The sequence below is a fragment of the Typha latifolia genome, chromosome 7 (assembly GCF_019914945.1).
Source record: "Typha latifolia isolate L0001 chromosome 7, TyphaL0001v2, whole genome shotgun sequence".
Lineage (NCBI taxonomy): Eukaryota > Viridiplantae > Streptophyta > Magnoliopsida > Poales > Typhaceae > Typha > Typha latifolia.
This window is the reverse complement of record NC_133092.1, coordinates 13,220,412-13,246,854: the sequence shown is the minus strand read 5'-3', so window position 1 is coordinate 13,246,854 and position 26,443 is coordinate 13,220,412. Positions and strand designations below refer to the sequence as shown.

General features: G+C 39.1%; 4 protein-coding genes, 1 long non-coding RNA gene and 1 pseudogene across 6 annotated transcripts; 2 read left to right on the top strand and 4 right to left on the bottom strand.

Annotated features, from left to right (window-relative positions):
* Positions 1 to 194: 194 nt before the first annotated feature.
* Positions 195 to 6,982, bottom strand: LOC140792116 (nuclear poly(A) polymerase 1-like). 2 transcript variants are annotated; one of them, XM_073142951.1, is made up of 12 exons: positions 6,266 to 6,982; positions 6,109 to 6,186; positions 5,919 to 6,026; positions 4,613 to 4,675; positions 4,375 to 4,536; positions 3,795 to 3,908; positions 3,587 to 3,649; positions 3,156 to 3,485; positions 2,052 to 2,216; positions 1,009 to 1,971; positions 677 to 753; positions 195 to 471 (listed from the first exon to the last, which is right to left on the bottom strand). In XM_073142951.1, the coding sequence occupies exons 1-12, from the start codon at positions 6,377 to 6,379 to the stop codon at positions 414 to 416; spliced, it is 2,295 nt and encodes a 764-aa protein (XP_072999052.1). In that variant the 5' UTR covers positions 6,380 to 6,982; the 3' UTR covers positions 195 to 413. The 2 variants fall into 2 exon arrangements, with proteins under 2 accessions (XP_072999052.1, XP_072999053.1); XM_073142952.1 differs by having other exon boundaries at positions 677 to 746.
* An 809-nt stretch (positions 6,983 to 7,791) lies between these two features.
* On the bottom strand, positions 7,792 to 9,184 carry LOC140792117 (uncharacterized). The gene is made up of 2 exons (XM_073142953.1): positions 9,131 to 9,184; positions 7,792 to 9,036 (listed from the first exon to the last, which is right to left on the bottom strand). Exon 2 carries the CDS (start codon positions 9,034 to 9,036, stop codon positions 7,924 to 7,926), a length of 1,113 nt encoding a protein of 370 aa, XP_072999054.1. The 5' UTR covers positions 9,131 to 9,184; the 3' UTR covers positions 7,792 to 7,923.
* Positions 9,185 to 11,744: 2,560 nt separating this feature from the next.
* On the bottom strand, positions 11,745 to 13,198 carry LOC140791761 (uncharacterized). The gene is made up of 4 exons (XR_012109622.1): positions 13,170 to 13,198; positions 12,985 to 13,059; positions 12,484 to 12,564; positions 11,745 to 11,799 (listed from the first exon to the last, which is right to left on the bottom strand). It is a non-coding gene; the product is annotated as an uncharacterized lncRNA (long non-coding RNA).
* Positions 13,199 to 16,697: 3,499 nt separating this feature from the next.
* On the top strand, positions 16,698 to 17,706 carry LOC140792859 (WAT1-related protein At3g18200-like; annotated as a pseudogene).
* A 618-nt stretch (positions 17,707 to 18,324) lies between these two features.
* LOC140792893 (fructose-bisphosphate aldolase 3, chloroplastic-like) lies at positions 18,325 to 21,650 on the top strand. The gene is made up of 6 exons (XM_073144119.1): positions 18,325 to 18,627; positions 19,224 to 19,493; positions 19,597 to 19,706; positions 19,816 to 19,906; positions 20,691 to 20,960; positions 21,149 to 21,650. Exons 1-6 carry the CDS (start codon positions 18,469 to 18,471, stop codon positions 21,425 to 21,427), a joined length of 1,179 nt encoding a protein of 392 aa, XP_073000220.1. The 5' UTR covers positions 18,325 to 18,468; the 3' UTR covers positions 21,428 to 21,650.
* A 405-nt stretch (positions 21,651 to 22,055) lies between these two features.
* Positions 22,056 to 26,150, bottom strand: LOC140792892 (T-complex protein 1 subunit delta). Its single transcript, XM_073144118.1, has 2 exons — positions 24,829 to 26,150; positions 22,056 to 22,731 (listed from the first exon to the last, which is right to left on the bottom strand). Exons 1-2 carry the CDS (start codon positions 26,046 to 26,048, stop codon positions 22,350 to 22,352), a joined length of 1,602 nt encoding a protein of 533 aa, XP_073000219.1. The 5' UTR covers positions 26,049 to 26,150; the 3' UTR covers positions 22,056 to 22,349.
* Positions 26,151 to 26,443: the final 293 nt, after the last annotated feature.

Sequence of the window (26,443 nt, the reverse complement as noted above, 5' to 3'; positions counted from 1 at the left end):
AGCAGGCCAAGACAAGCTAGAGTTCTACTTGTCTAAAAAGCTTCAAGCTGCAAAAAATTTCACAACTAAATAGAATAAAAATCACCAGGAAAGCAACGGTTCTGATACTTAACACTACCAGTTCCCATTGAAAACCTCGAGTCCACAAGAGCTATCAGTAACCAACACAGAATTTAATTATCCGAGAGGAAACAAAGCAAGGAGGCAGAGATGGAATAATACATTTCATAACAAGAGTTTATTACAATAAGGTTATAGGTGCCAGTCTGACCCCAGTATTCTTAGTAATAATACAAAGCTAATTTCAGCCGCTTGCTCGAGTGAAAGAAAATTCACTTCGATTTTTAGCAAGAGCCTCCTTAGGGCTCCTGCAACTCTGCACTCGCTTCGAAGGGGGTAAGAGGAGTTGGAACTCACTCCGGAGCAGGTGGTTGCGTCCCAGTTGATTTTGCTACAGTAGACAGTCTTAATCTGTAAAACAATATTTCGAAAGCAAAATTAGCTTCATGGAAACCATCAAAGAAAATGACGAGCAACTTGATGACAACCCAGGCAAACAATATGGCCATTAATGCAAGTGCAAATTGCAAAATGTAAAAGTAAAAGAGGAATTTAATGTGGAATCCATGAAAAATCACTAGCAAAAAACATTCGGAATAAAAAAAGTGATAATTACCTTAGTGGCTTGCGCTGAGTGGTACTCGATGTTGATGCTGGACGGCTGCTGAAAGGTGGAGCAGATAGTTCTGGAGGCTTTGCTCAAAACAAATGTAAACAATCAGTAAAAGGTAATATAATACTAAAAAAATAATGCCACTTTATAAATTAACCAATTCCTTTAACACCTACTCAGAATATGATATTTTTTGCAGTGCATTGACATATCATAGCACATAAGATATATCAACGAGAACTCAATAAACATAAAGCAGCTAATTTCTTGTTGCAACAGTAAATTGGAAAGAAACAACAGTAGACAACAACATATACAAGACTAAAAGCAAAGACCTCAAGCTCTTCCATGCCTCCACTCTTTGGAGAATAACGGAGCTTTGTTTCAGTTTGCACCCTACTATCCTTTGCGGTAGAAGACTCGATAGAGCTGCCAGCAGCATCTCCAAATTCTTTATTCTGTCCTTGTGATTCAAAGAATTCAAGCTCATCAAGCTCCTCTGGTAAAGCTTCTAGATGTTTGGGTGACCCACTGCTTATTTTCTTGATTGCAAGTGCCTCAGCTTCTTTAGAGCATACATCAGCTGCATGAGAACTGGCTTCCTCACTGAAACCAACCCTAGATGTGTCCATAGCAACACTTTCGAGCAGTTTGTCTGAATGACTAGCCACACGCTTTGCATCGACAACGCTGGTCTCCATCGTATCCACATATTTTCTCTTTCTTGACTCAACATCTGGAACCACATTAGAATTTCCTAGGACACTGCCCAGTGATCCTTCAGCTTCCTTCACAAGCAGACCAGTAGAGGAAGAGATCATTGCGGAACTAAAACTTCCGTCAACAACATGATCACTAGAAGCACCTACAACTAATTGTCTATGAGTACTCAATTCATCTGGTAGATGTAAAGCTTTATGACCACCTATACCGACAGCATCTGACGGGTTCTCTACATGAACAGAAGTGGAGGCCTTACTTTTAGAACCATTACGTTCCCCTACTGCTTTCGGGCGAGGAGGACGCACACCTCCAGGGAAAACAAATAAAGGAACACTTCGACGCTTTATATGTGAAACTTGGATCTCCATGCCAGGTTTCCATAGTGTATACATGCCAACAGTGTGCTTGAACTCTTCTACGGTTGCCCTAATATCAAATTGTTCACCTTCATGTACCGGTGCATCTTGTTTTCTTTGCAGACCCATGAAGTAAAAGCAGTGTAATGGTCGAGACTTGTCTGAGAAATCACCTGGGTGAGGATGACACTGGAGCATGCCAAATGTGTGCTTTTCGATCTGACTCAAGAATAAAGCAGCAAGATCATTACTAAAGAAGTTGATTCAAGCAAGAACCTTAAAAGAATTCATAAATTTACCTTCAATGTAAGCGTACGAAGGCGGGATTCCACCCAGCCTTTCCATTTCCTGAGGTCATCTTCATTTTCTGCAGTGACATCAATCTCCAGATAATGTTTATAAGAGTCAAAGAAAGGATACGGCTCAAAGAGAGTATCCCAGTCAGCTCTACCTGCCTCCATTGCCTGCATGTTATCGATCAGCACAAGCACTCAGGACACTTTTGGCAGCACAAAGGAATAAATAAAAAAGCACAATTTACTCCAGCAGTAACTAGATAAAATCCAACCATCTATGTAAGAGAGGAGAATATATGAATACAGAACCAAACTCGGGGAATAAATTTGTGAGCAAAGAGTCTGAAGACTATCATTCTTGCCCACAAATAAGTACTGCATTTTCAATTCATCCAAAAAGAATGTAAAATAAAATTAATACCCAATATAAAAGATAGTTCAGCTTCTTATCATGCACAAATACGATCTGGGACCACAGTAGCAAGTATTGCAACAAGACAGAAGCTGGAATCATGAATATTTACTTTATGCTTTCTATGCCTATCTCAAGAGACAGAAACATAAAAGAATACAAAGGTCAGTGTTGCAGGAACCAAATAGTAATATCTCTCTTTTCATTTAGCAGCATATCCAGCATTGAGTTTAATAAGTGTTCTGAACAAATCAGATAATTTGTAGCAATAACATATGAACTTCTATATACCATAAAATAGTTCAGGGAGACATGAGAGATAAACTGCTCTTTTCACGACCACAGATGAAGGTTACTAAAAAAGTTTCAAGATTGCATAACAAATTGGAAGGCAGGCCTTTCTACAAAGTCTCCATCAAGGAACTAGAATCGAATCAGATGTACAAAAGAAAGTTAACAACCCATGTCAACAAAAATAAAGGTTACTACCATATACTTCACAAGATGTAGTAGGCAAACTAAGGAACATGACTTCTGATGATGCTCAGCACACCAAAAAGGTGCCCATAACAAATGACGCATAAAAGCACATGACATTAGCATTAACAGCAAGATTCCAACTACTTATTAAGCTTTCCAAAGAAAAGCATTATTAACAAAACTGAAAAAATTGCAAATACAATAGAGCAACAAACCTCACAGATATCATATCCACGTTGAAATTCCTCAGTCATTACTCGCAAAGTGCTGGAAGAGACATTGTAGCTGGAATTCATACATGGATAAGCAGGTGTTATTATAGGCATTTGGTGAAGCCTGTCTCTAAAGTTTTTTCTTGGATCCCAAACAGGAAGTCCAAGAACACCCTCCTCAATATCACACAGCATCACAGGATTGGGCCAGCGCCACTGGGTGTAGACCCGGAAAAAGCGAGATACCAACATGCTAGGTAGGGCATTTGGGTATAATTGACATATGCGAGCAACAAGCAATGCCCAATTTATACCACCGAGAAATCCTGACACCTGACCATAATTTAAAGAGTTCAGCATAAAGGAGCCATAAGAAACTAAAATAAATGGACAATATATGCTTATGAGATGTCTATAACTAAAAAAAAACATACATTTGAGTAGACTCCACGGCGCTTTGCCCAGAATCTCATACATCTCAGTGTTGTACGGAAAGTCTGGATCATGTAAAAGCGTAGTACTGAAAGACTTGCAAATGATAAAACAGTATTTTTTTCTAATATTGCTCCATATCCAACAGAATATTTGTCTAGCCTCCATGCAGATAAAAAAGCAGGAAATAAAAGGCACACAAGGAAGGACCTGAATATTTGGCACCAAACATAATATTTGATCAGTAACTCTGCACCCATTCAAGCTACGGACAGTCTGCTCATCAGCATTTTGCAGTATAGAGTCTTGTGAGATATCCAGGTCCTGAAAGAGAACAAAAGTAAAGATCAAAAGGCAACAGTCGAACTTGACAAAGGAGAGTAAGTGTATAAACAGCTTATGAACCAAGGATTTCACCTTGTTTGCATCATCTTCAAAATTGGTAAGTATTACAGTTAAGAAGTTTTTCCTAACCTCCTAAGCAATCTACAGACCCTAGGATAACATATCTATATTTTGGTCCCACCTACAGACCTACTAAATCAAGTTGTACAAAAGATTGCATATACTCCTAAACGATCTAGGCAGGCACCATGTTTTTATCTTATCTACGGTAGTTTGAAGTGAAGTGAGAAACAAAAATATAAACAATTATACACGGCAAAATTCCTTAGTAAAGAGAATGTATAGTAAAACTGATAGAAGTAATCTATTAGTGCAGTCTCCATTTCAGATGGTGATCTTCCCAAAACAATGTAATGAAATAAATAATCAAATAAAGGAAACTCACTTCAGGAATCACCCAAAGTGACAGCTTTGCATATAAAAGATCAATAGAAACTCCACTAAATTTGAACCCCATGACAGGTACATGAGCATCAGGCACAGGATGTAATTCTGTCACTTCTGACATCTCAGCTAACATATTATGTAGCTCTGTGAAGAAATCTTCCTATATTCAAGTATAAAAAATGGATTAGCTGCAAATGGAAGAGTAAACTCTTCAGCAAAATACTAGCAAATCTTACTTCTCTAGTTGCATGCCTGGGGCCCACCAATAGTGTGTCTATATCTGCACCTGGACCATGTACCTACAATATTTAAGGAGCAAAATTTGTAAGGTTTAACACCACTAAGAATGAGTAGTATCCAATTAAAATGATTAAAAGAAAGAACTATTACCACCACCTAATATGCAAGTTGTATGATCTAGGCTAAAAAGTGTCAAACCCAAATGCATTAGTGAAAACAGTTAAAAGTATTATCCAAATTATATATACCTAATAATTTGAGGCTAATATACGAGCTATTCATGAAGATGATCAATAAGATATACAGGTGCTACACACGTAGCCATGCTTGACTTTTCAAGGAAATCAACCTACAAGGCATCAAAGAAATTGGCATGGTTTAACTAAAAACAGGAATAAGGGAAATTCGTCCACTATTCCACAGCCATCACTTTAGTAGTTGAATTTCAGGAATCAATCTCCAAAACACTAGACATGACTTTAAACAGGCCAAGCTAGAAAAAAAAACTTTTGCATGCCTTTCTAAATCTGCCCGTCTTATTTGTTTTCATAGGGATCTTAAATTGTACTGTATCTCAAATCTCTTCCTCAGTGTCAAAATAGTGAACATGATTAATGATCACCAAGGAAAACTGTTTTTTCATGCTTTCTTTCGCTTCACTTATCCTAAAACTATTTGCATGTATGACACAGTTACTTTCGCCTCATGTGTAAATTGTAATGATAACCTTATATTATTAACTTTGCACTCTCAAACATTTGGATAGCTTGTAAATATCCACAATGCTCTTGAAAATTCAATTTTAGATAACAACTGCAGGAAGTACCCTCCAAGGTGAATTCACCAAGGTAATGTGAATTTGCCAAGGTATTTTGAGTAAATAGATAGTATTTAACATCATGAATTTATCATGCGTGCTCAAACATTTGGATAGCCAGAAAAGGAAATTAAAACAAAGAAATAGAAGGGGAAAAAAAATAGTCTTTAACCTTCATTAATTGTGGAAAAAGATGGCATCACCAGAACATAACAATTATTAACCATGTTCATGAATAAAATATCTAGATTATATTTCTTCTCTACCATCTTCTCCATCGCAATGTGTAATAACTAAGCAGATAGTTACATTGTACATTCAGCAGAGATAAAGAATGGTAGCAAATTCACATAAACTGGACAGCAGGTAATAACTACAAAGGAAGGAAAAAACAAATAGCAACTGCAAGTAGATTTTTCAACTAATTGCTTTCATGCATTCTCGTCTAATAGCTCCTGTAAAGAGTAAAGCAGAGTGCAATGTACCCCAAGTCGGTAAGAACCAAAAGTAAAGATTTTCGCATTTGCTTCTCCAACAAATTGTTCATTGAAACCCTTGGCCCTGCTAATCTTTTTAACCCATATCTTCACAATCTGTTGCAAAATTCAAACTTTGACACAGACACCCCCAAATAAGACAGTTAGCAAGCTTCCAATCATTCAACAAAACATTTACCTGATCCAATCTTCCCAGAACCTCTTCCCTAGAAACAGCTTCTTCCTGGCTCTCGTACAGTCCAGCATCTGCAAGATACTGATAAAAAAGAACACCATAGTGTACAATTTGAATCACACAAGAAACAAAATTCGATATATCATAGCCAAAATCCAACCTTTTCAAGCTCCTGGGTCTTGATCACATCATTTTCACTTGGCCCGCTCCATGATATCGGCTCAGTAACTCCAAGGTATCCATTCTTCCTCTTAGCTACTCCATTGCTCCCCATTAACCCTTATCCAAATGCTTTATTTACGCCGAAATACACAAGTTTCTCAATTGTATAGCTAATGAACACGCTAAATTCTTTCTCTTTTTCTTTTTTTTTATCTCTTCTCTTTCCGATACAGGAACCAAGAGAAGGGGGAAGCAGAAAAGAAAGTTTATAACGAAAAAATAAGAAAGAAAAAGGGAAAAAAATACTATCTGGAGTTACTGCTTCCAAGCATCAAAAGAATTAGAATCCATTCAGGTTCGAGCGGAGCGCTTATTTTTTGTTACAACGAGGATGGATCGAAAAACCCTAACAACGAGAATCCATCAACCAAACTCACAGGGATTTGATTACAATCCCGTTAAATATTTCTCAAGCCAAAAACTAATAAGAACAAAGATATAACTCGAATCAGTAGACCGAAGAAAAAGGAACCGATCGTTCCGCGAAACCGCCACGATCTATCGATTCCGAGAGATTTCTCTTCTTCTTCTTTTTTCCTTCCGCGATCCCAACTTCTTCTTCCTCGGATTCGAGATGAGAGCGAGCTCCGACCTTCGCCACGCGATCGCGCGATTTCAGAGCGAACCCTAAAATTGGAAGAGATAAAAAAGAATTATCACTCTAAGAAGGGGAAGGAGATGATCAGTATCCATAAGGTGCTTCGAGATTCGGGACTCCATATCTCCAATTTGTATCGGACGGATCAAAACAATCTAAGCTGATGCTTGATGCCTAGTACTTTCCTGCTTAGGTGGGACCCACAAGTTAGTCGGTATGACACGTGTGACCTGGTATAAAAATCATTAAGATTGTTTTCATTTCACACCCTACATCACTGTTTATTGTGGTTTCTACGTTGCCTTCTTTAAAATAGACGCAATGTTAGGATGTGAAATGAAAACGTCCAATTATTTTTCCACGTGCCCATCCCTGACTTCACATAAAAGCCAAACACTATATCCTTTGTTGATTGAAAAGCAGCAATTAGGAAGAAGCAAAGGTTTTTGTAAATAGCAATAATATCTACTTAAGTGTCGAATTTAACAAAAAGATCTTAGTAGTATAGAGTGCAATGCATGCAGTTATCTCACCAGATATTGTACCATATTACTGTAGCAGCATCACCATATTAATTGCTATCAAGCACCAGTGTGTGTATAAACTCTGTTTACAGATCTAATCAGGCGCTTAGTTAAATTAAAAAAGCCAGTTTCGGTGCAAAGAACAACACAAGCATTTATTTTAAAATTTTCACCTGTAAAACTCTGCTGTCCCTACAGAGAGTTCCCTTTTCAAGTACATATATCTATAAAATGCATGAATAGCCTAAGGTAACTAACAAAAGGTAACATCTTGAGTATTCTTCTTTGATTTACTTTTGTCTTTCCTGAGCAGCTACCAAAACAGAGCTCCTCTTTGTTCCCTGTTCTAAACAACCACCTACTGCTGCACTGCCATCATAAGTAAGATGCAAAACTCAGCTATCCACAGCATCAACACCAAAAGGAGAGGTCCGCTCTGTCACACTCTAAACAGTCTCTTTGCCACGGTCACCTCTAGCAATCTTTGAGAGAAGCTGGTAGCTCAGTTGGCAAGCTTGTGATACTACCACCAGATACAAAGGTATGTGAGCTCATCTGTGGGCTCCCAATATCAGAAATTCTAGCATTCATCTCGTGAGATACTGACGCTGAAGCCATTTGCTTTTGGGTCACCTGCAAACACGGAGTTACCTGAGCTAAAGTAGATGAGTCCTGCTGCAGAGGAGAGCCTGACTGCAACTTCTGCTTCAGTTGGAAAGGCTGATGGGACTTTCCTTTTTGCTGTGCACACAACTGCTGCCATAGATCAAATTTGTTTGTGTTCACAGCTTCTCTATCCAGGGGAACCATTGAAGCCCTTCCTCTGGGTTGAAGCTGGTCAATATAACTTCTACCTGGTGCCTGTTCCAGCTGAGACCCATCTCCTGGCACAGTATAATTCATCATGTGCATTGCCTGGTTATTTGTTTGTACATACGGCAATAATGCTGCCTGAGCTTGCAAAGTTCCCCTGTTAAGGAACTGCTGACCTGCATGACTGAATCCAGAAAATTTTAGAGGGCCACTGGTCTGAGGCAGATTAGAACGAGAGTCATCATCTCTACCAAAGCTTGTGATACTGTTTGCTACGCCAAGGAAAGCTGCCTTATTCTTCACGATAGACTGCTGCTGGAACTGTTGATCCTGACTTTTTTGTTGGAGGTGAAGAATCTGTACATCTGAAGAGCTGTTCGACAATAAATACTCCATATGCATGTTTACATTATCGGATAAATTATTTGGAACAGTCGACAGTGAACTTCGGCATGCGTGATTTTGTTGATTTGAGGAACACTTATTAGATGCAGTCTCCAATTGTTGGTGCCTGGTAAAGTTTAACATGGAAGGTCGAATCATGATTGGTGCTACGATATTCTGAGATGAAAATTGCAGCATGTTTGATCTTAATAACTTGTTGCAATATGGAACAACCATATTTAGTAAATGATCACGGGTAGGTGTGACGCATCGCAGCTGAGTAAATTCTGGGGAAGCAATATCTACCAAATGATCAGGAGTACCACCAGTAGTGCTAGATGAAGACAGTTGCATCAGATCATTCACAAGTTTATAGCCATCCCGTTCCATCTACACAAGCAAATAATGAAGCCAGGAAGAAACTTTAAACATTGTTTCACCAAAAACTATAGCATTTATGTGAAAATCAGTTATAGTTAGCCACCTTGTCTAATAGCTTCTTGGTTTTATGATAAAATTCCTCAGCTATTTTTAGATAATAATACCAGAGAAGATAAAAATGTGATTGTCTCCTCAGTATGACTAATAGATAACGATCCTAATGCCCATACTGCATCAGAAACATGTTCATGAAATCTAGAGCAGACAGATACATATATGTTTCCACAAAACAACTGAGTGGGAGTGTTAAAAAGAGGCTTACCAATAAAGTGAATTGAGCCGCAAAAAGGTCTGCATGATGCTGCAAAGTATTTCATCATGTGTAAGGTGAAAATTCTAGTGAAAATCACTTGAAAATAGATAAATAAAGACTTACAGGAGTAGGAAGCGGGGCAATACGGAACAGCTTCTCTTCATCCCCATAGACAATAGTTACTCCTACTTCATCATTGTCTGGTTCTTCAGACTGAAACAAGACAAGTTTGCAGCGAGATTCATTGACCAGAAAGGGGATACCACTACCTACATTAAAGAGGAGCCTTAGAAGGTCAGTAAATCAATAGTAAGAACTTCATAGATATGCGAGAGAAGTCAAGAACAAACCTGTAAAGAAGAATCTTACACGCAGAAATGTCAGTGTTCGAGTCTTGCAAGCATTTCTACTTCCACCAATTAGGTACTTTGACATACACACCTCATCTGTTAAAGACTGACATTCCTCAACGTCCTCGGGCTTTAAGAATTCAATTGGTGGTACAGCGCAATGAGATACTGATTTTGTCATTGGGTATCTGTCAGCTGTCTTCTTGCTTTTATTGAGTCCATGCCTACAAAGAGTATTGAATACAAAAATGTGAATTTTCAAATACAGATCAAGCTGATGCAGGATTTAAATACTTTAAAAACTAGCTTTTGCATTAACTTATAAGCAGATTCACTAAAACAAAAACATATAAAAGAAAAAGGTTTACAATTTCAGTCTCACCTCTGGGTAACCATTAGAATCTTAGAAAATCTACTATGGAGAGCATGATCAGCATTAGCTCCTGAAATGGGCTGCATAGACGTATTCCCTACCGAGGAACTATCAGTTAGAAAACAAGCATCACTAGTACCAGCTGAGACTCCTAATTTTGCACTGTTAGATGCTACTTGAATATCAGCATTGGATTTCTTCAGTTTTTGTAGCGGCAAGTTATTATTTTGCACTGAAGGAATATTAGAAGCAGAATTTAGGGCCTTCTTGATTGAATCTGCAGGGACTGATGCAGTATTATCCTTCTGCAGTTCAACTGCGGCAATAATAGGAAATGAACCAGAAGGAGCTACTGAAGATACTCTTTCATTTCCTCCCAACTGAGGTACAGGAGAATTATCTGAACACCCAACTGAAGCTTGAGGACAGGCTGATGATTTTCTCTTCCGAGAAGAATTATCCTTCTTGGGGCACTTTTCGACATGCAAAATATCACTCCTGCGCTGCAAATGGGGTCGAGAAGATCTGGTATCTGATAAAGGCTTCTTGTGACTCGATCTATTGTTATTGATATGAGTAATATCCAATGCATGACCATTAATAACCTTCTTCGCTGGATTATATGAAATCCTTGTGCCCGTTGGCTCTTCTTTTATGACCCTCTTTAAGTCCTGTTGGCATAATTCAGCAAGTTTTTGAGTCCCTTGCTTTGACATTTTGTCTGTGGATGTTAAGTAATTCTCTTGGGGAAAATGTTGGTCTCCTAGATTGGGACAATGCAGATTTGAAGCTTCACAATTGTTTTGCGACGGAATCACCTTACGTCGAGATTCCTGGCTAAACTGCATATTTATTTGACCCATGTTAACACGAGAAGATTCCGTTTCCCGTGGCTCTTGTTTTGCCCTTTTGACTGAAATCAAGGAAGATTCTGCAACTGATAAGCTCCTCTTCACATTAGACAAAGTGGAACTTTCCAGGGTTATGCAAGAGCCTCTGATGGTCCTTTTAGGATCCGATCTTAATATGGCTGCTCCACTACTGGAAACAGATAATGAACAACTGGCAACCAAATTATTATTTTTTGTATACGGCATGTCCCCTGAAATAGCAAATGGAGCACTCTGCACTCCTCTATCTCTAAAGACAATGCATTCCTTAGAATTGGAGTTCTTGACAACTTCATGGTTTGAAACATCTAGAGCGAACACATGGTTAGTATCTGGTTTGTCTTGCTGCTTTCCTCTAGATCGGCTCTTATATATACCTAAATCAAGCTACAAGGCACTAAACATTTGTGAGACAATAAAGAAATGGAAGAAGAGAGAATGCTGATGAAAACTGGAAAAGAACAAATAAAATTCGAGAGAATGAGGACCAATACCTGTTTCAGAAAAGGTTTTCCACAAAATCTTTCCATAGATGGCTTTGGGTCCAAGTGAAGCTTTGGTTGCAAAGCCTTAATGATCTGAGCCTCAGCTTGCTGAAATATTCAGAGGGGTCAAACCTCTAGTGTTAAAGATTGATATGACAATTAAGCACAGGCAACAAAAAACACAGCAAAGAGTACTGACCAACAGATCATTATAAGTCCATGTATCATCTGAGATTGACAGCAAATCATTAACAACATTTTCTGAGCACATCCTTAGGGTCACTTTTTGAACTTTAGGTAACTCATCTCCTGAAGGGTCATGGCCACTGAACTTAGTGATACAAGATCTATAATCCCGCACCTGTGCAATATATGCATGTTAGGCAAGTACAACCTATCAAAAGCACAGCATATGGCAAATATTACTAGATAATCATTTGAAGAGTTTTACTACATGAAACTTACGAGCTTGCATTTACAGTAATCACAGGCAAAACATACTTTCTTGATACTACCGTGATAATATGATATTAATATCTGATGGCAAGAATAACAACAAAGTTCCTATAATGTACACAACTAGTTAGGTCAAGAAAATATATTATATGGCTCAAATGCTTACAAGTGACTTGAGATATGATGTACCATTAAAGTAATTTATTTAGGCCTAAAACTAGTACGAACATTTTGGTCACTAAGCGCTGATAAGCGGAATTATTTGACAAAATGTTTGGATTTCATGAGGAACAGACACTATGCTGGCCAAGGTCAACTACATAAGTTGCTTGTCAAATAATTTGGCATTACCATAAGTAAACAGACATTATAACAACCACACTTTCAAAGACTTATGCTATTAAGTTAAAATGACAGTAAAATGGCATTACAAAATAAACAAAGAAGTGAATAAACCATGATACTATTATCTAAATATTTTATCACGAAAATTTCTCTTCAAAGTCTGTTGGAATCAATGGTTCCTCAAAGGAAAACGATGTAACTGGATAAACAAAGAGCCAGCAGCCTAACAATACTACTAGTTCACCTCACAAACGACATTTCCATTCAGGTACTTGCAGGGTATATCATCCAAGATATCTCCAGGAAGCCAGCCATTTTCAATTGCCTATACAAGAAAAAGTAGGTTGTCAGTAAGAAAGAGACATCAAGTAGAACAATTTGATGTATTATGTACACATCCATAGAAAAAAACGCATAGAATCAACAATAGGGGGAAACATTTATATTGAAAACATTTACGAAAAATATTGATTCTCTAATAGGACCCAACTTCTATTAATTGCTCAACAGTCCATCAAGAATGTTTATGGCACTTCGTAATAGTGCATCAATGTAGGCAATATTACATTTGGATTTGAGAAAAGTACATTTAGACAATAAAATAATATGACAATCTATCATGTGAAATTAGTAGGACTACATACAGAAGCCTTGAAGAGTTGAAGGAATTAATTGTTTGAATAATAAAGTCTTTCTACATCCTATCAGTTTGAAAAGCAAGTAATCTAATGAAAAGCTAACTTACAGAAAATAAGGCCTGTGATGCCCTATCATAAGGATGCAACTTGTGGACATCTCCAGGAAAGGGAAAAAGCATATCCTAGAATGGAAAGAAAAATGCAGGTTAGTAATAATAAAGTATAAAAAATCAAAGCATTATTTTATGGCTATCAGTAAATTTGGTACCAATGTATGGTATGACCAACAAACCTCAGTAGGTTTTCCAACTGAAAATCCAGAAGGAAACAGGTTTAGAGCAAAAGATGTCTCAGGCTCTGTCATGTCCATAAATCAATCTATCAGGGAAAATGTAAGAGACTGATAGGCTTATCCTGTGCACCAAAAGTTTGGGACCTCACCTTGTTCCACACAGTTGTTTCCACCTTTGTCTGGAAAAGATGAATGGTTAACAATGTCATCACCTAAACTCAGCAAACTAACCTACATGCATAGAAAATATGTCACGATTACTATTTACTATTTCAAAAAAAAAAAAGAATAAAATGCTAGCTAAAGATATGTTCCTCCAGACCAAAATTAGGTTAGCATTCTAAAAAATAAAAATTATATACATGAGTAGGAATCGAAATTGTCATCACAGTCAATGCAGAGGGCATGTGCCAACCATCTGAAGCCCCACTCTGGTGATACAACCAACTTAATCATGATGAATAGAAATTTAAAAGCAAAACTTAATTCAACCTACGTCTTAATAATATTCTTCATGCACTATCCACTAAATTTATGCTTATGATCTTCAAGTATGTCAAGCCGATTTCACCTCTACTTTCTTTTGATATATATTATTGATCTATCTCTTATTATCGTACATAACGTCCTCCCAAATACACCGTAGACATCTACCAACAGAAAAGTCCACCAAACAAAAATAGAATTTGCATAAAGATTCAGAACTCAATAATGGTAAATGGCCAAATGCTGCCCAGCCAGTGTACCCAAATTATAGGACTCAAAGACGAAAACCAAATAAAAGAACGAACTCCATCCACTGCAAAAACCCTAGCATTTCAATCAAATAGCCACACCCACAAAAAAAGAGCTACATCGGCCATAAGAACCACTTGCAGTCAAGAGATACAACACAAGGGAAACAGAGCTCCCAAAGTATCGTATCCATCAAGAAACCATCACCAAACCCTAAAAACCACATCATACAACAAAACAACCAACATGCAAGGCCTAAATCAACCAAAACCGACCACTGCCACCAAACCAAAACCGCAAAAACCACACCGAAACGCAAAACCCTTTTCACACGACGAAAACCTTATCAAAATCGCGATCGAAAAGGCCCGACCGGGCTCACCTCCCGGCCTGGCGGCTCCGGTGCCACTTCTTCGTCGGCAGCGGGGTCCGCCGGCGGGAGCTTGTGGCGGTACCGCGATCCCGTGCGCGCGATCTTGAAGGAGACTCCCATCGCTTCGCAGGGTCTCTCTCTAGGTTTCCAAGAGAGAGAGAATAGAAGAGAATAAGGAGAGCAGAGAGACAGGAAGGGAGAAGGGAGAAGGGAGAAGGGAGAAGGGAGAAGAGAGAAGAGAGAAAGAAGCGAAGGGTTATGGAGGGGAGGTTTTGAATGCGATGCATGCATGTGTATATACACATAAGGATGCAAGGAGGGGAAGTGAGTAATGGAATTAAAGTGAGCAAAAGGAGGAACAACGTGGGGAGCGGGAGTTACTCAGGGGTATATTCGTCTTTTCACTTTATCTTTTTCTTTTCTTTTCTTTTTTGGCACTGTGACCTCTTTGTCGGGGGACCAAGCCCCGAATGAGTCGGATCGGATTCGGTAGCCCAAATTCGAGTTCGAGTTCGAGTTCGAGTTAATTTTATTTTATATTTTAATCCTATTTATTTAGTATATTTTTAGATATATATTTGTCGAGATGTATTAAAGGCAACACCTAATTACTTTGTGTAACGCCAGGTGAGTAGTGTAACGCTCCATTAATCTTTTTGTTATGGTTTTTAGATTATAGCATTGAGAATTTATTTTATTTTAGATAGGTCATTATAACAAACTTAGCTTTTAACGAGATAAAAAAGAGAAACCCTAGTGTGACTTGGAGTTTTTTGACTTGGGCCTGGGCCTGGACCCTAATTGGGCCTCAAGATAGACCTTCGAATAATATTTCACTATATATATATATATATATATATCAAAGAGAATTAGCAACTTTATTTTGCTAATGATCTATCGAATAGAAAAATATTGTGCTCGAGATTCACTTGCGAAATAATCTCATAGTTTTAACACTCACATCTCTCGATTTCAAAGTGAGATATTTTTTAGCTAATAAATATATTTGATGGGATTCGCACTTAATATATATTTTTTTAATACTATGTTAACTCACTAACTACTCTAAAAGTATAAACGGTGATAAATCTTCTACCTGTCTCAAATACAAATATATATCATACCAAGTTAGATGTATTATCTCATGACGCTAGTTAATAGATATAGTCTTGTCTCCTTGTAACTTCTCAATCTTGTCTCCTTGTAACTTCTCAATCTGCATTAAGAGAGGAAGATTCTGTTATGCTCCCAACTTGTTGTCCTACCTTCTACTAACAACATGAAGACTCTTGCAGGGGAATTAAAAGACATAGATGGTTCTGGCTTTTGAAACATAAAACATCCCTTCATGTCCAAATGGGACATATGATTCAGACCTTACAGTTGCAGTGCATGCCGTGTTAGCTACAAGAAGTTGACATCAATAATGTCAAAAATATAAATGATAAAACTACCATTTTCTAACAATTTAAAATTTTCAAATAATTAGAAGAGATTATGAGTACTTGAATCCTATTAGAACCATCTGTTATTTAAAATATATATATAAACTTCTAAACATTTAATATCTCAACAAAGAAATAAGAGAGAATGTTAAATGTAAAATATAAAAAGTAAATGAGCTCTCAGCAAATCCATGGCCTCCCTTTAATTTCATAAATTAGTCATCGGAGATCATATTAAACCTCCATGTGCTTCACTTAGTTTATGACCTCTAATCCAAAAAGTATAGCCAAGATGAACAACACCATCCATTGAGTACCAGAAGACATTTGATTCCATCTCTAATAATCAAGTTGACAAGTGACTTAATGTTGCCTAAGCTTTACTCATGGCACACTATCATAACCTTAGTAATGGGCAGGAGACAAGATCACCACTTAAACTATCTTTTTTCTTTCTTGCTTGTCTTAAAATGATCATAAATTGTGAAAGGAATAGCCTGCCAAGTGCCAAAGGATCAAAATGAATAGAAGTGGGGATGGATGTGAATAAGTAGATAGGTAATTATATGATCTACATGAATACATCCTTCTCATGGATTGCAGATTTAGCAGTCTAGCAAACATGTCTCTAATTCCTCCTTTTGCCTTCCTAACCAAATATTTAAGTTATGATATATATTATTTGTCTATTAACTTACAACTTAAAGTTTTAAATGAACTAGTTATTTAATATAATATTAAAACTTGAAGAGTTTGAAGTTCAAATCTCATTTAGCAATATATATATTCTCTATTCTTTTCGGTGTGCAAGGTCGCTGCTTAAACTTTTAGGTTAAACTAATTATGTAAGGGAACTTAGAATATTATTTAAGAAGGAACCAAAAAAAAGTAATATCTACCACCCATCTGATTGAATACCCAAAGCATTATTTATATGAAGCTCTTGCAGGATCCCATGTTCACCATCAAGAAGAGATGGCAAGAAAGTCTGAGAAGGTGAAGCTTCTCCTCGCAGTGCTTGCTCTGCAGCTTTGCCTTGCAGGTTTTCACATAGTTTCCAGAGCTGCACTCAATATGGGCATCAGCCAAATTGTGTTCACAGTATATAGGAACATCTTTGCTTTTGCTTTGCTGGCCCCCCCTTTGCCTGCCTACTTCTTGGAGAAGTATTGATCCAATATTTCATTGTGTTCACAGTATATAGGAATATGGGCATCAGCCAAATCCTACCTCCTTTACATTTCTTTCAGGAAGGATAGGCCACCTCTGTCTCTATCTTTGCTTGCTCAGTTCTTTCTTCTAGCATTCTGTGGGTAAGTAAAAAGATGTGATAAATTTAGTATCTTTATTCTCCAGCTATTAACCTTTTTTTTTTGGCAATACTTTCTCCAGGATTACTGCTACCCAAGGATTTTACCTCTTGGGCTTGTACTATCTCTCTCCAACTTATGCTTCTGCCATACAGAACACAGTTCCAGCAATCACCCTTGCCATGGCTGCAGCTCTAAGGCAATCACAAAAATTTTAAAGGCCAATCTATGTTTCATTTATTCTGAAAACTTATCCTTCTCCTTATCTTAGGCTTGAGCAAGTTCATATGAATAGGAGATATGGATTGGCAAAGGTAATTGGAACAATTGTTAGCATAGGAGGAGCCACTATTATTACTCTCTACAGAGGCCTCCCCTTGTTACATTGCCAACCACAACCCAATCTTGCAGCCATTTCTTCTTCAAAACCAATTGTGAACTGGACTTTGGGCTGTGCCTTCATTCTTGGCAATTGCCTTGGTCTGGATGGATGGTACTCCAGATTTAGTTTCACTCTCTAAAACTCATATACCTATGTTCTTTCCCTGTATCAATTGATGTGTCCAATTAATCCTCGATAGGTGCCAGTTCTAAAGATATATCCAGCCAGGAATGGCTTAGCTCTCGGCACCGTTTGGTTCGCAGTAATAACTCGACGGTATACAGCGGCTTAAAGATTTTGGTAGGCTCAATGATGGGCCTCGTCTATGGCTTGATTAATAACGGCGAATTTTAACTGTGCCTTTGTATTTAGAGAGAGTTCTATTATATTTAGTTTGTATCAATATTGGTCGAGGAGCCCATTAAATGATAGAAGATAACTAAAAGAATATATTGACTCCCTTGTTATTGGATACCAATAAAAATTCTTTTCAAATCCGACCCGAATACCACCAACCATTGCCACTACCACACCTACCTCCCCGTTGACTAATTGACTAAACCCATTACAATTCCTGAATTACCCTTCTAGAACGCGGAAATCACAGTGCTACGTACGTTCGGATCATCGTGATTCACGATCGAACGGCAGGTATTTGTGTCATTTTGAAGGCGTTGAGTGCCCCAAGGAGTCAGCTCTCCTCGTCCAGATCGCCGACGGAGAACACGATAGTTTCTTCTGACGACGAAAAACTCAAAGCGTAACTCGACACCCTATCCGAATAGGTACAACGATACTTCCCAATAAGTACCCAAAAAAGGCGAAACTAAAAAGGAATTAGTTTGGGTAGTTATTCGGCACAATATTCTTTTGTAGTATAAGAATAGAAGCGCTTTTTGTTGAGAAATTCGTCATCATTACCTCACCTCTTTCCTTTTCCCCAACCTTCCCTTCTTCTTATATTCCTATAAATTAAAAAACCGTCTTAAGGAGTTAGAGAGAGAGAGAGAGAGAGAGAGAGAGATCGAGGAAGAGGAAGAGGAAGAGGAAGAAGATGATGGCGACGATGAAGCTGAGTGCTCCGGGGAGCCAGTGGGTTGTCGGTGGCCGGAAGCCGTCTGAACTCCGGTCATCATCCCTCCGCCCGGCGACCCGGAATGTGGCAGCGCCGATCAGGGCCGGATCCTACATCGACGAGCTCGTCCAGACCGCGGTGAGCTTGCCCTGACCTTATCCCTGCGATCTCTTCTCGTGATCCCGTACTTTGATCAGTTCCTGACGATTTTGTTTTTCCGGAAGTTGGGATTTGGTTAAAGATCCAATCTTATGCAATGTGCTGTTGGTTTTTCTTTAATATTTTTTCTCGTCATGTTGAAATTGATAAGAACTGATGAGAATCGTAGAACACAATAAGTACTGCCAAGAATGCTTCCTATAAGATTTAGATTTTATCATAGTTGTGGAAACAAATTTGTGGTTAATGGCGTACCTTGTCACCTACTGCATAATTACATCATAAGGTGTTCACCAGTTTTTACCAAGCAATCTTAAGGTTAATATTGTATTCGTAGGTGCAAACTTCATAAGAAATTAATATTTGACCTTTAGTATCAGAAGCACGATAGGAATCCTTTATGTTGTTAGCAAATTTCGTTGCTTTAGATTGCGATCTTCTATCCCAAACCCTTGGTGGATCCAGAATGACTACTTGAATCCTATTCCAAATTGATAAAGTTGTTACCTTTTTTTAATCAATCTTTGATTGCTAAGCTGTCTATCTAAGCACATCCTCTGTAACTGCCTTTATAGAAATCAATAGCTTCCCCTGGACGTGGAATCCTTGCAATTGATGAATCAAATGCTACATGTGGGAAGAGGCTTGCATCCATTGGTCTGGACAATACAGAAGTAAACCGCCAAGCCTACAGGCAGCTTCTGCTGACCACTCCTGGTCTAGGTGAATATATTTCGGGTGCCATTCTCTTTGAGGAAACTCTTTACCAGTCAACAACAGATGGAAAGAAGTTTGTCGATTGCTTGCGAGAAGAGAAAATTATGCCTGGTATCAAAGTTGATAAGGTACTTATGCCACAATAATTTGCTAAAATATTCAGGATAAAAATGCTAGTCTGCAGCTGTGCAAACTTTTATGAGTTACTGATCCTTGAATTTTCCCACCAAGGGTTTGGTTCCCTTACCAGGATCAAACAATGAGTCCTGGTGCCAAGGCTTGGATGGATTGGCTTCAAGATGTGCTGAATACTACAAACAAGGGGCGCGATTTGCCAAGTGGTTAGTCTACGTCTATCTTTTGGCTCATTATTATTTTAAAGAATGTACTTGGTGGAATAAGATATTAGTTTAACTTGACCTCACTGATCAAAGCTATGGAAATTTGCAGGCGAACAGTGGTTAGCATACCTTGTGGTCCTTCTGCATTGGCTGTTAAGGAGGCTGCATGGGGACTTGCTCGTTATGCTGCTATTGCTCAGGTACACCGAAGCTTCTATAATTCTATTCATGTCACTAAGAATATTATCTGCAAGAAAAGCTTTTGGTCTCATCTATTATCTCATAGCCTGACTATTTTTCATTCCCTTCATATGTCGATTCATTTAGATCATTTAGCTATTCTATTTGTGCTCTCCAACTTGCATCCCATCCATATGTAACTGTGCACTTAGCCACTTACTTTCCTCACTTGTCGGAGTGTTCATTTTCCTTTGAATGCATTGTCCATGTCAAACGCTGGATAGATGGTGTGTGATAGTTAACATAATTTGTCTCATCTAAAAAGATATAATTAAAACAAAAAGATAGTGATGTCCTTGGGGTCGGTCAAGTGGGAAGAGATCAAAGGCATGTTTTGACCATGTATTATGCATCCAAAGGAATATTTCTGGGAGTGCTGTTCTACTTGTATAGTACATGTTTTTAATTCTTCCGGCAAGCTATTTGATCTCTTAATAATGTAGTGTCAGAAAAGTTCTGAGAAAAGCTGCGAACATGTTCTGCACTTGTAAAATTGTAAGATGAACACTAGGAGCAGCAGTGCCTTATTCTGACTAATCAAGTGGAAAATTATGAACAAATGTGTAGAATATAATGATACACAAAAGTGATTTAGAAAATATCGTAAGAAATATTTCAAAAGTCATGCCTTCATTTTTAAGGTATTGTATTGATTTGTTCTGTAGGCAGGCATCGCAAATAGACCTTTTATTTTCTCTGTCCTGTGGCAATTGAACTTGTATGTTACTGTTACATTATCTGCAGGACAATGGTCTTGTGCCAATTGTGGAACCTGAGATTCTTCTTGATGGAGATCACCCAATTGAAAGGACTCTTGAGGTGGCAGAGAATGTCTGGGCTGAGGTCTTCTTCTACTTGGCCGAAAATAATGTGGTGTTCGAGGGAATCCTGCTGAAGCCTAGTATGGTCACCCCAGGTGCTGAGCACAAGCAGAAGGCATCTCCAGAGACCATTGCAAAGTACACGCTCACAATGCTGCGAAGGAGGGTGCCGCCGGCAGTTCCTGGAATCATGGTATTGTCTTTTACCAACTACATCTTCTGCGAAGCAATATAATATGATTATCTTGACACAGTTTTTTGTTTTCAAAACATAGTCCCAAGTTATACTACTAATTATTTCACTACAGAAAACTCCACATATGTTTCTCTATGATGATAGATGACCTCTCACATAATAGAATTGCCTTAATTCTGTTGTAGTTCCTATCTGGAGGGCAGTCTGAAATGGAGGCAACTCTAAACTTGAACGCCATGAACCAAGCCCCTAACCCATGGCACGTATCATTCTCCTATGCACGAGCTCTTCAGAACAGCGTCTTGAAGACATGGCAGGGGCGCCCAGAGAATGTAGAAGCCGCACAGAAAGCATTGTTGGTGCGTGCTGGGGCAAACTCTCTGGCACAACTTGGGCGCTATTCAGCTGACGGCGAGGATGAGCAGGCCAAGGCAGGAATGTTCCAAAAGGGCTACACCTACTAAAACAAGAGGCTGATCATTCCGCTACACCTTCTTCCTTCGTTTAATTTCCTTCGTTTTTGTTTAAGATATGGATTTTCAGAAGAAATAAGTACTGCAGCGTCGTAGTAGAAAGATTGCAACCTGAGTAGCCATTGTCTTGTCTCGAGGTATATTCTGTGAGCATAAGCATCACATTCTACGCCAAAACATTCTAGCATTGAGAAAAACATATTTGCTTGTGAAACTGTATCCTTTACGTGTTGAATTATCCAATTTTCGATATCTCTTTCATTTATTTCTTCTACTTAGGAGGTAATTAACCTATCTGGAAGTTTTTAAGCCCTAGCAACAAATATTCCAATTCACTGTCTCCGAGACATGGGATTGGAGATTTACAGGAGTTAAAATTGGCTAGGAACACAAAGTTTATCACCTAATTTGCTCTTAAAGACAACATAAATTACAAAAGTGAAAGAAAGCTGAGACGTGCTTCTGTTCGCCAAAATATAAATTACTTCTTTTCCAGATGAAAGAAATGTCACTCACTGAATTTTTTTTTTCTATCAGTACACTTCAAATAGCCTGGGTGAACATAGGAAAGATGAAAAGAACAATGCTGCATTAAGATAACAAAAGCGAACCATCTAACATTGTTAAATGCTCACAAGAAATATCTAAATTTTAGCAAACTGGAAATGTGCAAGCACCATATTACCAAAGCAACAAAAGGGGGTGGCCGGTCTATGTTAAACTAAGTCCATCAAAATAAAGCACCAAAACCATGTTGCCGTGGTATCACGATTGGCAACAAAGATAAAACATAACACCACGGCGATTACTAGAAGTATGAAATTTGTTCCATAAATATAAAACCTCTACGGCTAAACAAGATAGCTCGAAAAACAACCAAACCAAACCACTATAGCAGTTTGACATGTCCACCCTATCGTACAGTGACGATGTCATCAATCTTCAAGATCATCCTCACACACTCGGTGGCCAGTGTGATCGCACTTGTGCTAACCAGCAGTGGCTGCACCACGTTCTCCTCTAAGATATTTGTGATCTGGCCCTTCCTCACATTGATTCCTGTATTGATCTCTCCTTGTGCGTGCCGGTTCCTTAGCTCTGTCACGATGGATATTGGGTTTAGACCTGCATTTTCTGCCAAGGTGTATGGAATGACCTCAAGAGCCTCAGCAAACTCCTTAATACAATAGCTCTCCATTCCTTGCAGTTCCTTGGCCCATGCACCGAGCTGCCTTGACATCTCAATTTCAGGTGCACCACCTCCAGCAATCAAAAATCTCTTATTCACCAAGCATCTGAAGATGGCAAGATAGGAGATTCAGCTATGCTTAAATATAGTAAATGAGAGAATTATCTACCATGGAAATCGTCTTCGAAACAATCAAAACTGAAAAGCTTATGTATTTTGTACAACTCAATAATGATGTTTATAGTGTTATGGAAGACAGCTATAACAATCCTCCAGAGATCTGAAGATACAAGTAACAAGTGCCATCGCAGGACCCAAATAAAAAAATACTCAGGTGGAGAAAATGAGTATAAACAAAATGAAGATACACAGAACCAATCAGAGACAGGTCATGCCTTCAGCGTTACTATGACTTTTCAGAAAAAAGAAAAACACGAGGACAAGTTAGCAAGCAGCATGTAAACCAGTCAAATTGCAGAAATAGCCAAGTATCTCCTTATTTGCTTAGATTTTAAATCTAGGCACAAGGCAGAATCTGAAAGGACTCTCATCATGCTTATTGTTTATTGATGAAGCTATTCGGATATGCAAAAATAGATAAAGAATAAATTCTTACTGAATACACCCCAATTCCATAAGCAAGAGGTCTACAAACAGTAACGTGACAAGAGCTAAAATTTTATTAAGGATATAGCATTAAAAAAGTCACTGGACAAGGATAAGAAGGTTACAAGGACCAGCACCCTATAGTGGCTGATAGTCATTATTATGCCAATAGCAGGTCTAAGCTATCTTGCAGTATCATCACATGAAACCAAAACGCTCATAAACAGCACTTCATAGAGTAGAATAGGAGATGGTTCACCAGTTTATCATTGTGCTTAAGGGATAAAGCTATTGGGAAGGTATTTTGAAAGGCTTCTAGAAATTTCATACAAGGCAACTGAGGCAAGAAAATGAGGTAAGGTGACTGAGGAGTTAATTAAGTGAAGGCAACTGCAGTCTCATCTCTGTGCCTCTTGGACAAGTATCTGACACAAGGACTAAGTGGGAAAAAACCACGAATTAAAAATCAAACACAACTACTATCCACACTTGTAATATAAATATAGACTCAATAATATGAAACTTAGCTTGTCAACTACTTTTTGATCCGCTTTATCTTTAAAACGCCTAGAGTTTCAAAGGTGGCACGCTCATAAAGTAATTAAATCTTTTCAATGGGGAATACATTCTATGATCGCTACCAGAGATAAATCTTCCTTAACCAAGAAATGCCCTATAGATAACTCACAGCAAGTTCAAGTTAGAAGGTGCAGCAGCATAAACGTTTCAGTAAAATTTATTCATCCGATTACAAGCAAAGTGCCCAAACTTGCTGGCTGCTGGCTTACACAGGAAAGATTTGAACCAAAGTTGCATATGACTGTTCTAACATATGACTGAAAAATTCTGTTGCTTTGTCATTTCTATTCACAGCCTTAGTCACAATCTTCGTCAAGCTATCATCCAAACAAATTTCATGCATGTTCCTGTTAGAGATAAGACTTTTAGCTCCCGTTTGTTTTGAGTTTAGAGGGAGTCCTAAACTAGTTCAAGGACTTTTAATCTAGTTCAGTAACTAAATATTCTTTTATCTTTTTCATATCTAACCAAGTTTACTCTCCAAAAAATCAAGACTAAGAAATGAGATTAACTAATCGAGTTCGGAACTTAATCTCAAACCAAACAGGCCATTAGAACTCAATTGTCCAGATTTATCCACTCCTACTTTAGGTGCTCCTTATTTGATTGCCCGTCCATTTACTACCAACTAGACCTTCGAAAACCAACAACATCAACTTTAAGCTATTGTAGCCACTACAACAGCTCATCTAAGTTTCAATGAAAAGCTACTCCCGCTGGTGGCCAAAAACAAGAAGTGTGTGTGAAGTGGCTACCATCTGCAACCTTATAGAAATTCTGATGTTTCTCCATTTCAACAAGCCGTAATACTCCTAGTATAAGCAATCTGTTCCTAAACAAATTATTACACTATGCAGACTAGAGGAGCCAAAAATCTGTATAAAAGAAATTTTTTCCTAACTAACTATTCATCAGACACAAGCACATTTTATAAACCTACATGCAGGAGAGTAAGTGAATGGCTTATTGAAAAAAAGAGAGAAACTTTAAAGAGTTTAAACCAGAAAAAGTCCTTTACCTGACAACACATAGAGCATCATGGAGACTGCGTTCCGCCTCATCGATGACAAGCTGGTTCGAACCCCGAACCAGCACGGTGGCAGTTCTCCCCATGTCCTTGATCCCGGTGATCTTAACAATCTTTCCATCCCCAACTGAGGCCTCCTCAACGCAGTCAGCGAACCCAAGCTTATCCTCGCGAAAATGCTCAATATTAGCAATAGGCAAGCAGTTAAGAGTCTTAGTAATGAACTCAATCTCATCCCTTTCAACATCCTTCACCACCAAAATCTTAGCTTTGGCCAGATAATGAAGGGAAAGGTCAGTAACAGCATCGCGGAGTATACTCTTCTGGATTAACAGCACATTGCATCCAGTGGCCTTAATCTTTTTAACCATGGAAAGGATATAGTTACGCTCCTCACGGAGGATCCGATCCATTTGGGTGTAATCGGACACGATCACGCTCTGCTCAATGTCGGTCTTGGGCGGAGAGATCTGGAATTGGATAACTGCGATCTTTGCGTTTTCGACACGGGTGGGGCCGCCGGCAGCATGGCTGGCCTTCTTGTCAAAGACAAGACCTTTGACGAACTCAGTGTCATCAACAGTGCCTCCAAGCTTCTTGACGATCTTGATGTCATGGAGATCGACGAGGTCGGGGTGGGAAGGGTCCACGACGGTGAGGACGGCGTCGACAGCGAGCGGGGCGAGGAGGGAAGAGTACTGGGAGACAACCTTGGAGTTAAGGGCGGTAGCAGCGGACTTGATTAGGGTTTCCCGGTCGGAGAGGTCGACAGGGACGGCCATGGAATGGAGGATCTCGACGGCGCGGACGGAGAGGCGGTGGAGGGAATCGGCAACGGCAGTGGGGTGGATGCCGGCGGAGAGGAGGGAGAGAGAGTGGCGGAGGAGGCATCCGGCGAGGACAACAACTGATGTGGTTCCATCGCCAGCAGCGGAGTCCTGGGACCGGGAGAGGTCGACGAGCATCTTCGCGGCGGGCTGCAGTACCTCCATCTTGTTGAGGATAGTAGCGCCATCGTTGGTGATAATGACATCGCCGGAGGCCGAGGAGATCATCTTGTCCATGCCCTTGGGGCCCAGCGAGGTGCGGACCGCGTCGGCGACAGCCCGGGCGGCGAGGATGTTCGCGCGGCGGACGTCATCCCGGCGCTTTGTGTCGGTGTAGGTCTCCGTCTTGGAGGAGGAGGGAGGAGCGGAGACGACGGCCGCCATGGATGATGGAGGAAGGAGAAAACCCTAGAAACCCTAACTCTAGATGGAGAGAGAGAGAGGGAGACGGAAAAGAAGAATCCCGACTTACTCTAGAGAGATCTAACGGGCTGACTGTATGTACTCCTAGTATTTGGGCTTTTCGTAAATTTATCAGTGGACCCATAGGTATTTTTTATTTATGTTTAGGCCCAGAGTACCTAATTAGAGAGTTAAAATGGATTAGGGGGTTATTTAGTATGTGGGCTTTTTTTTTCTTTACTTTTAGGCCCAAAATGGCCTTCATTTTGGACCTATTATTGTATAGCTAACACCCAATAAAATCGGGTCAATTTCCAAACGTGCGCCTTTTCCCAGCCCATCACCTACTTCGTTCCGAACACCAAATTGTCATTGGC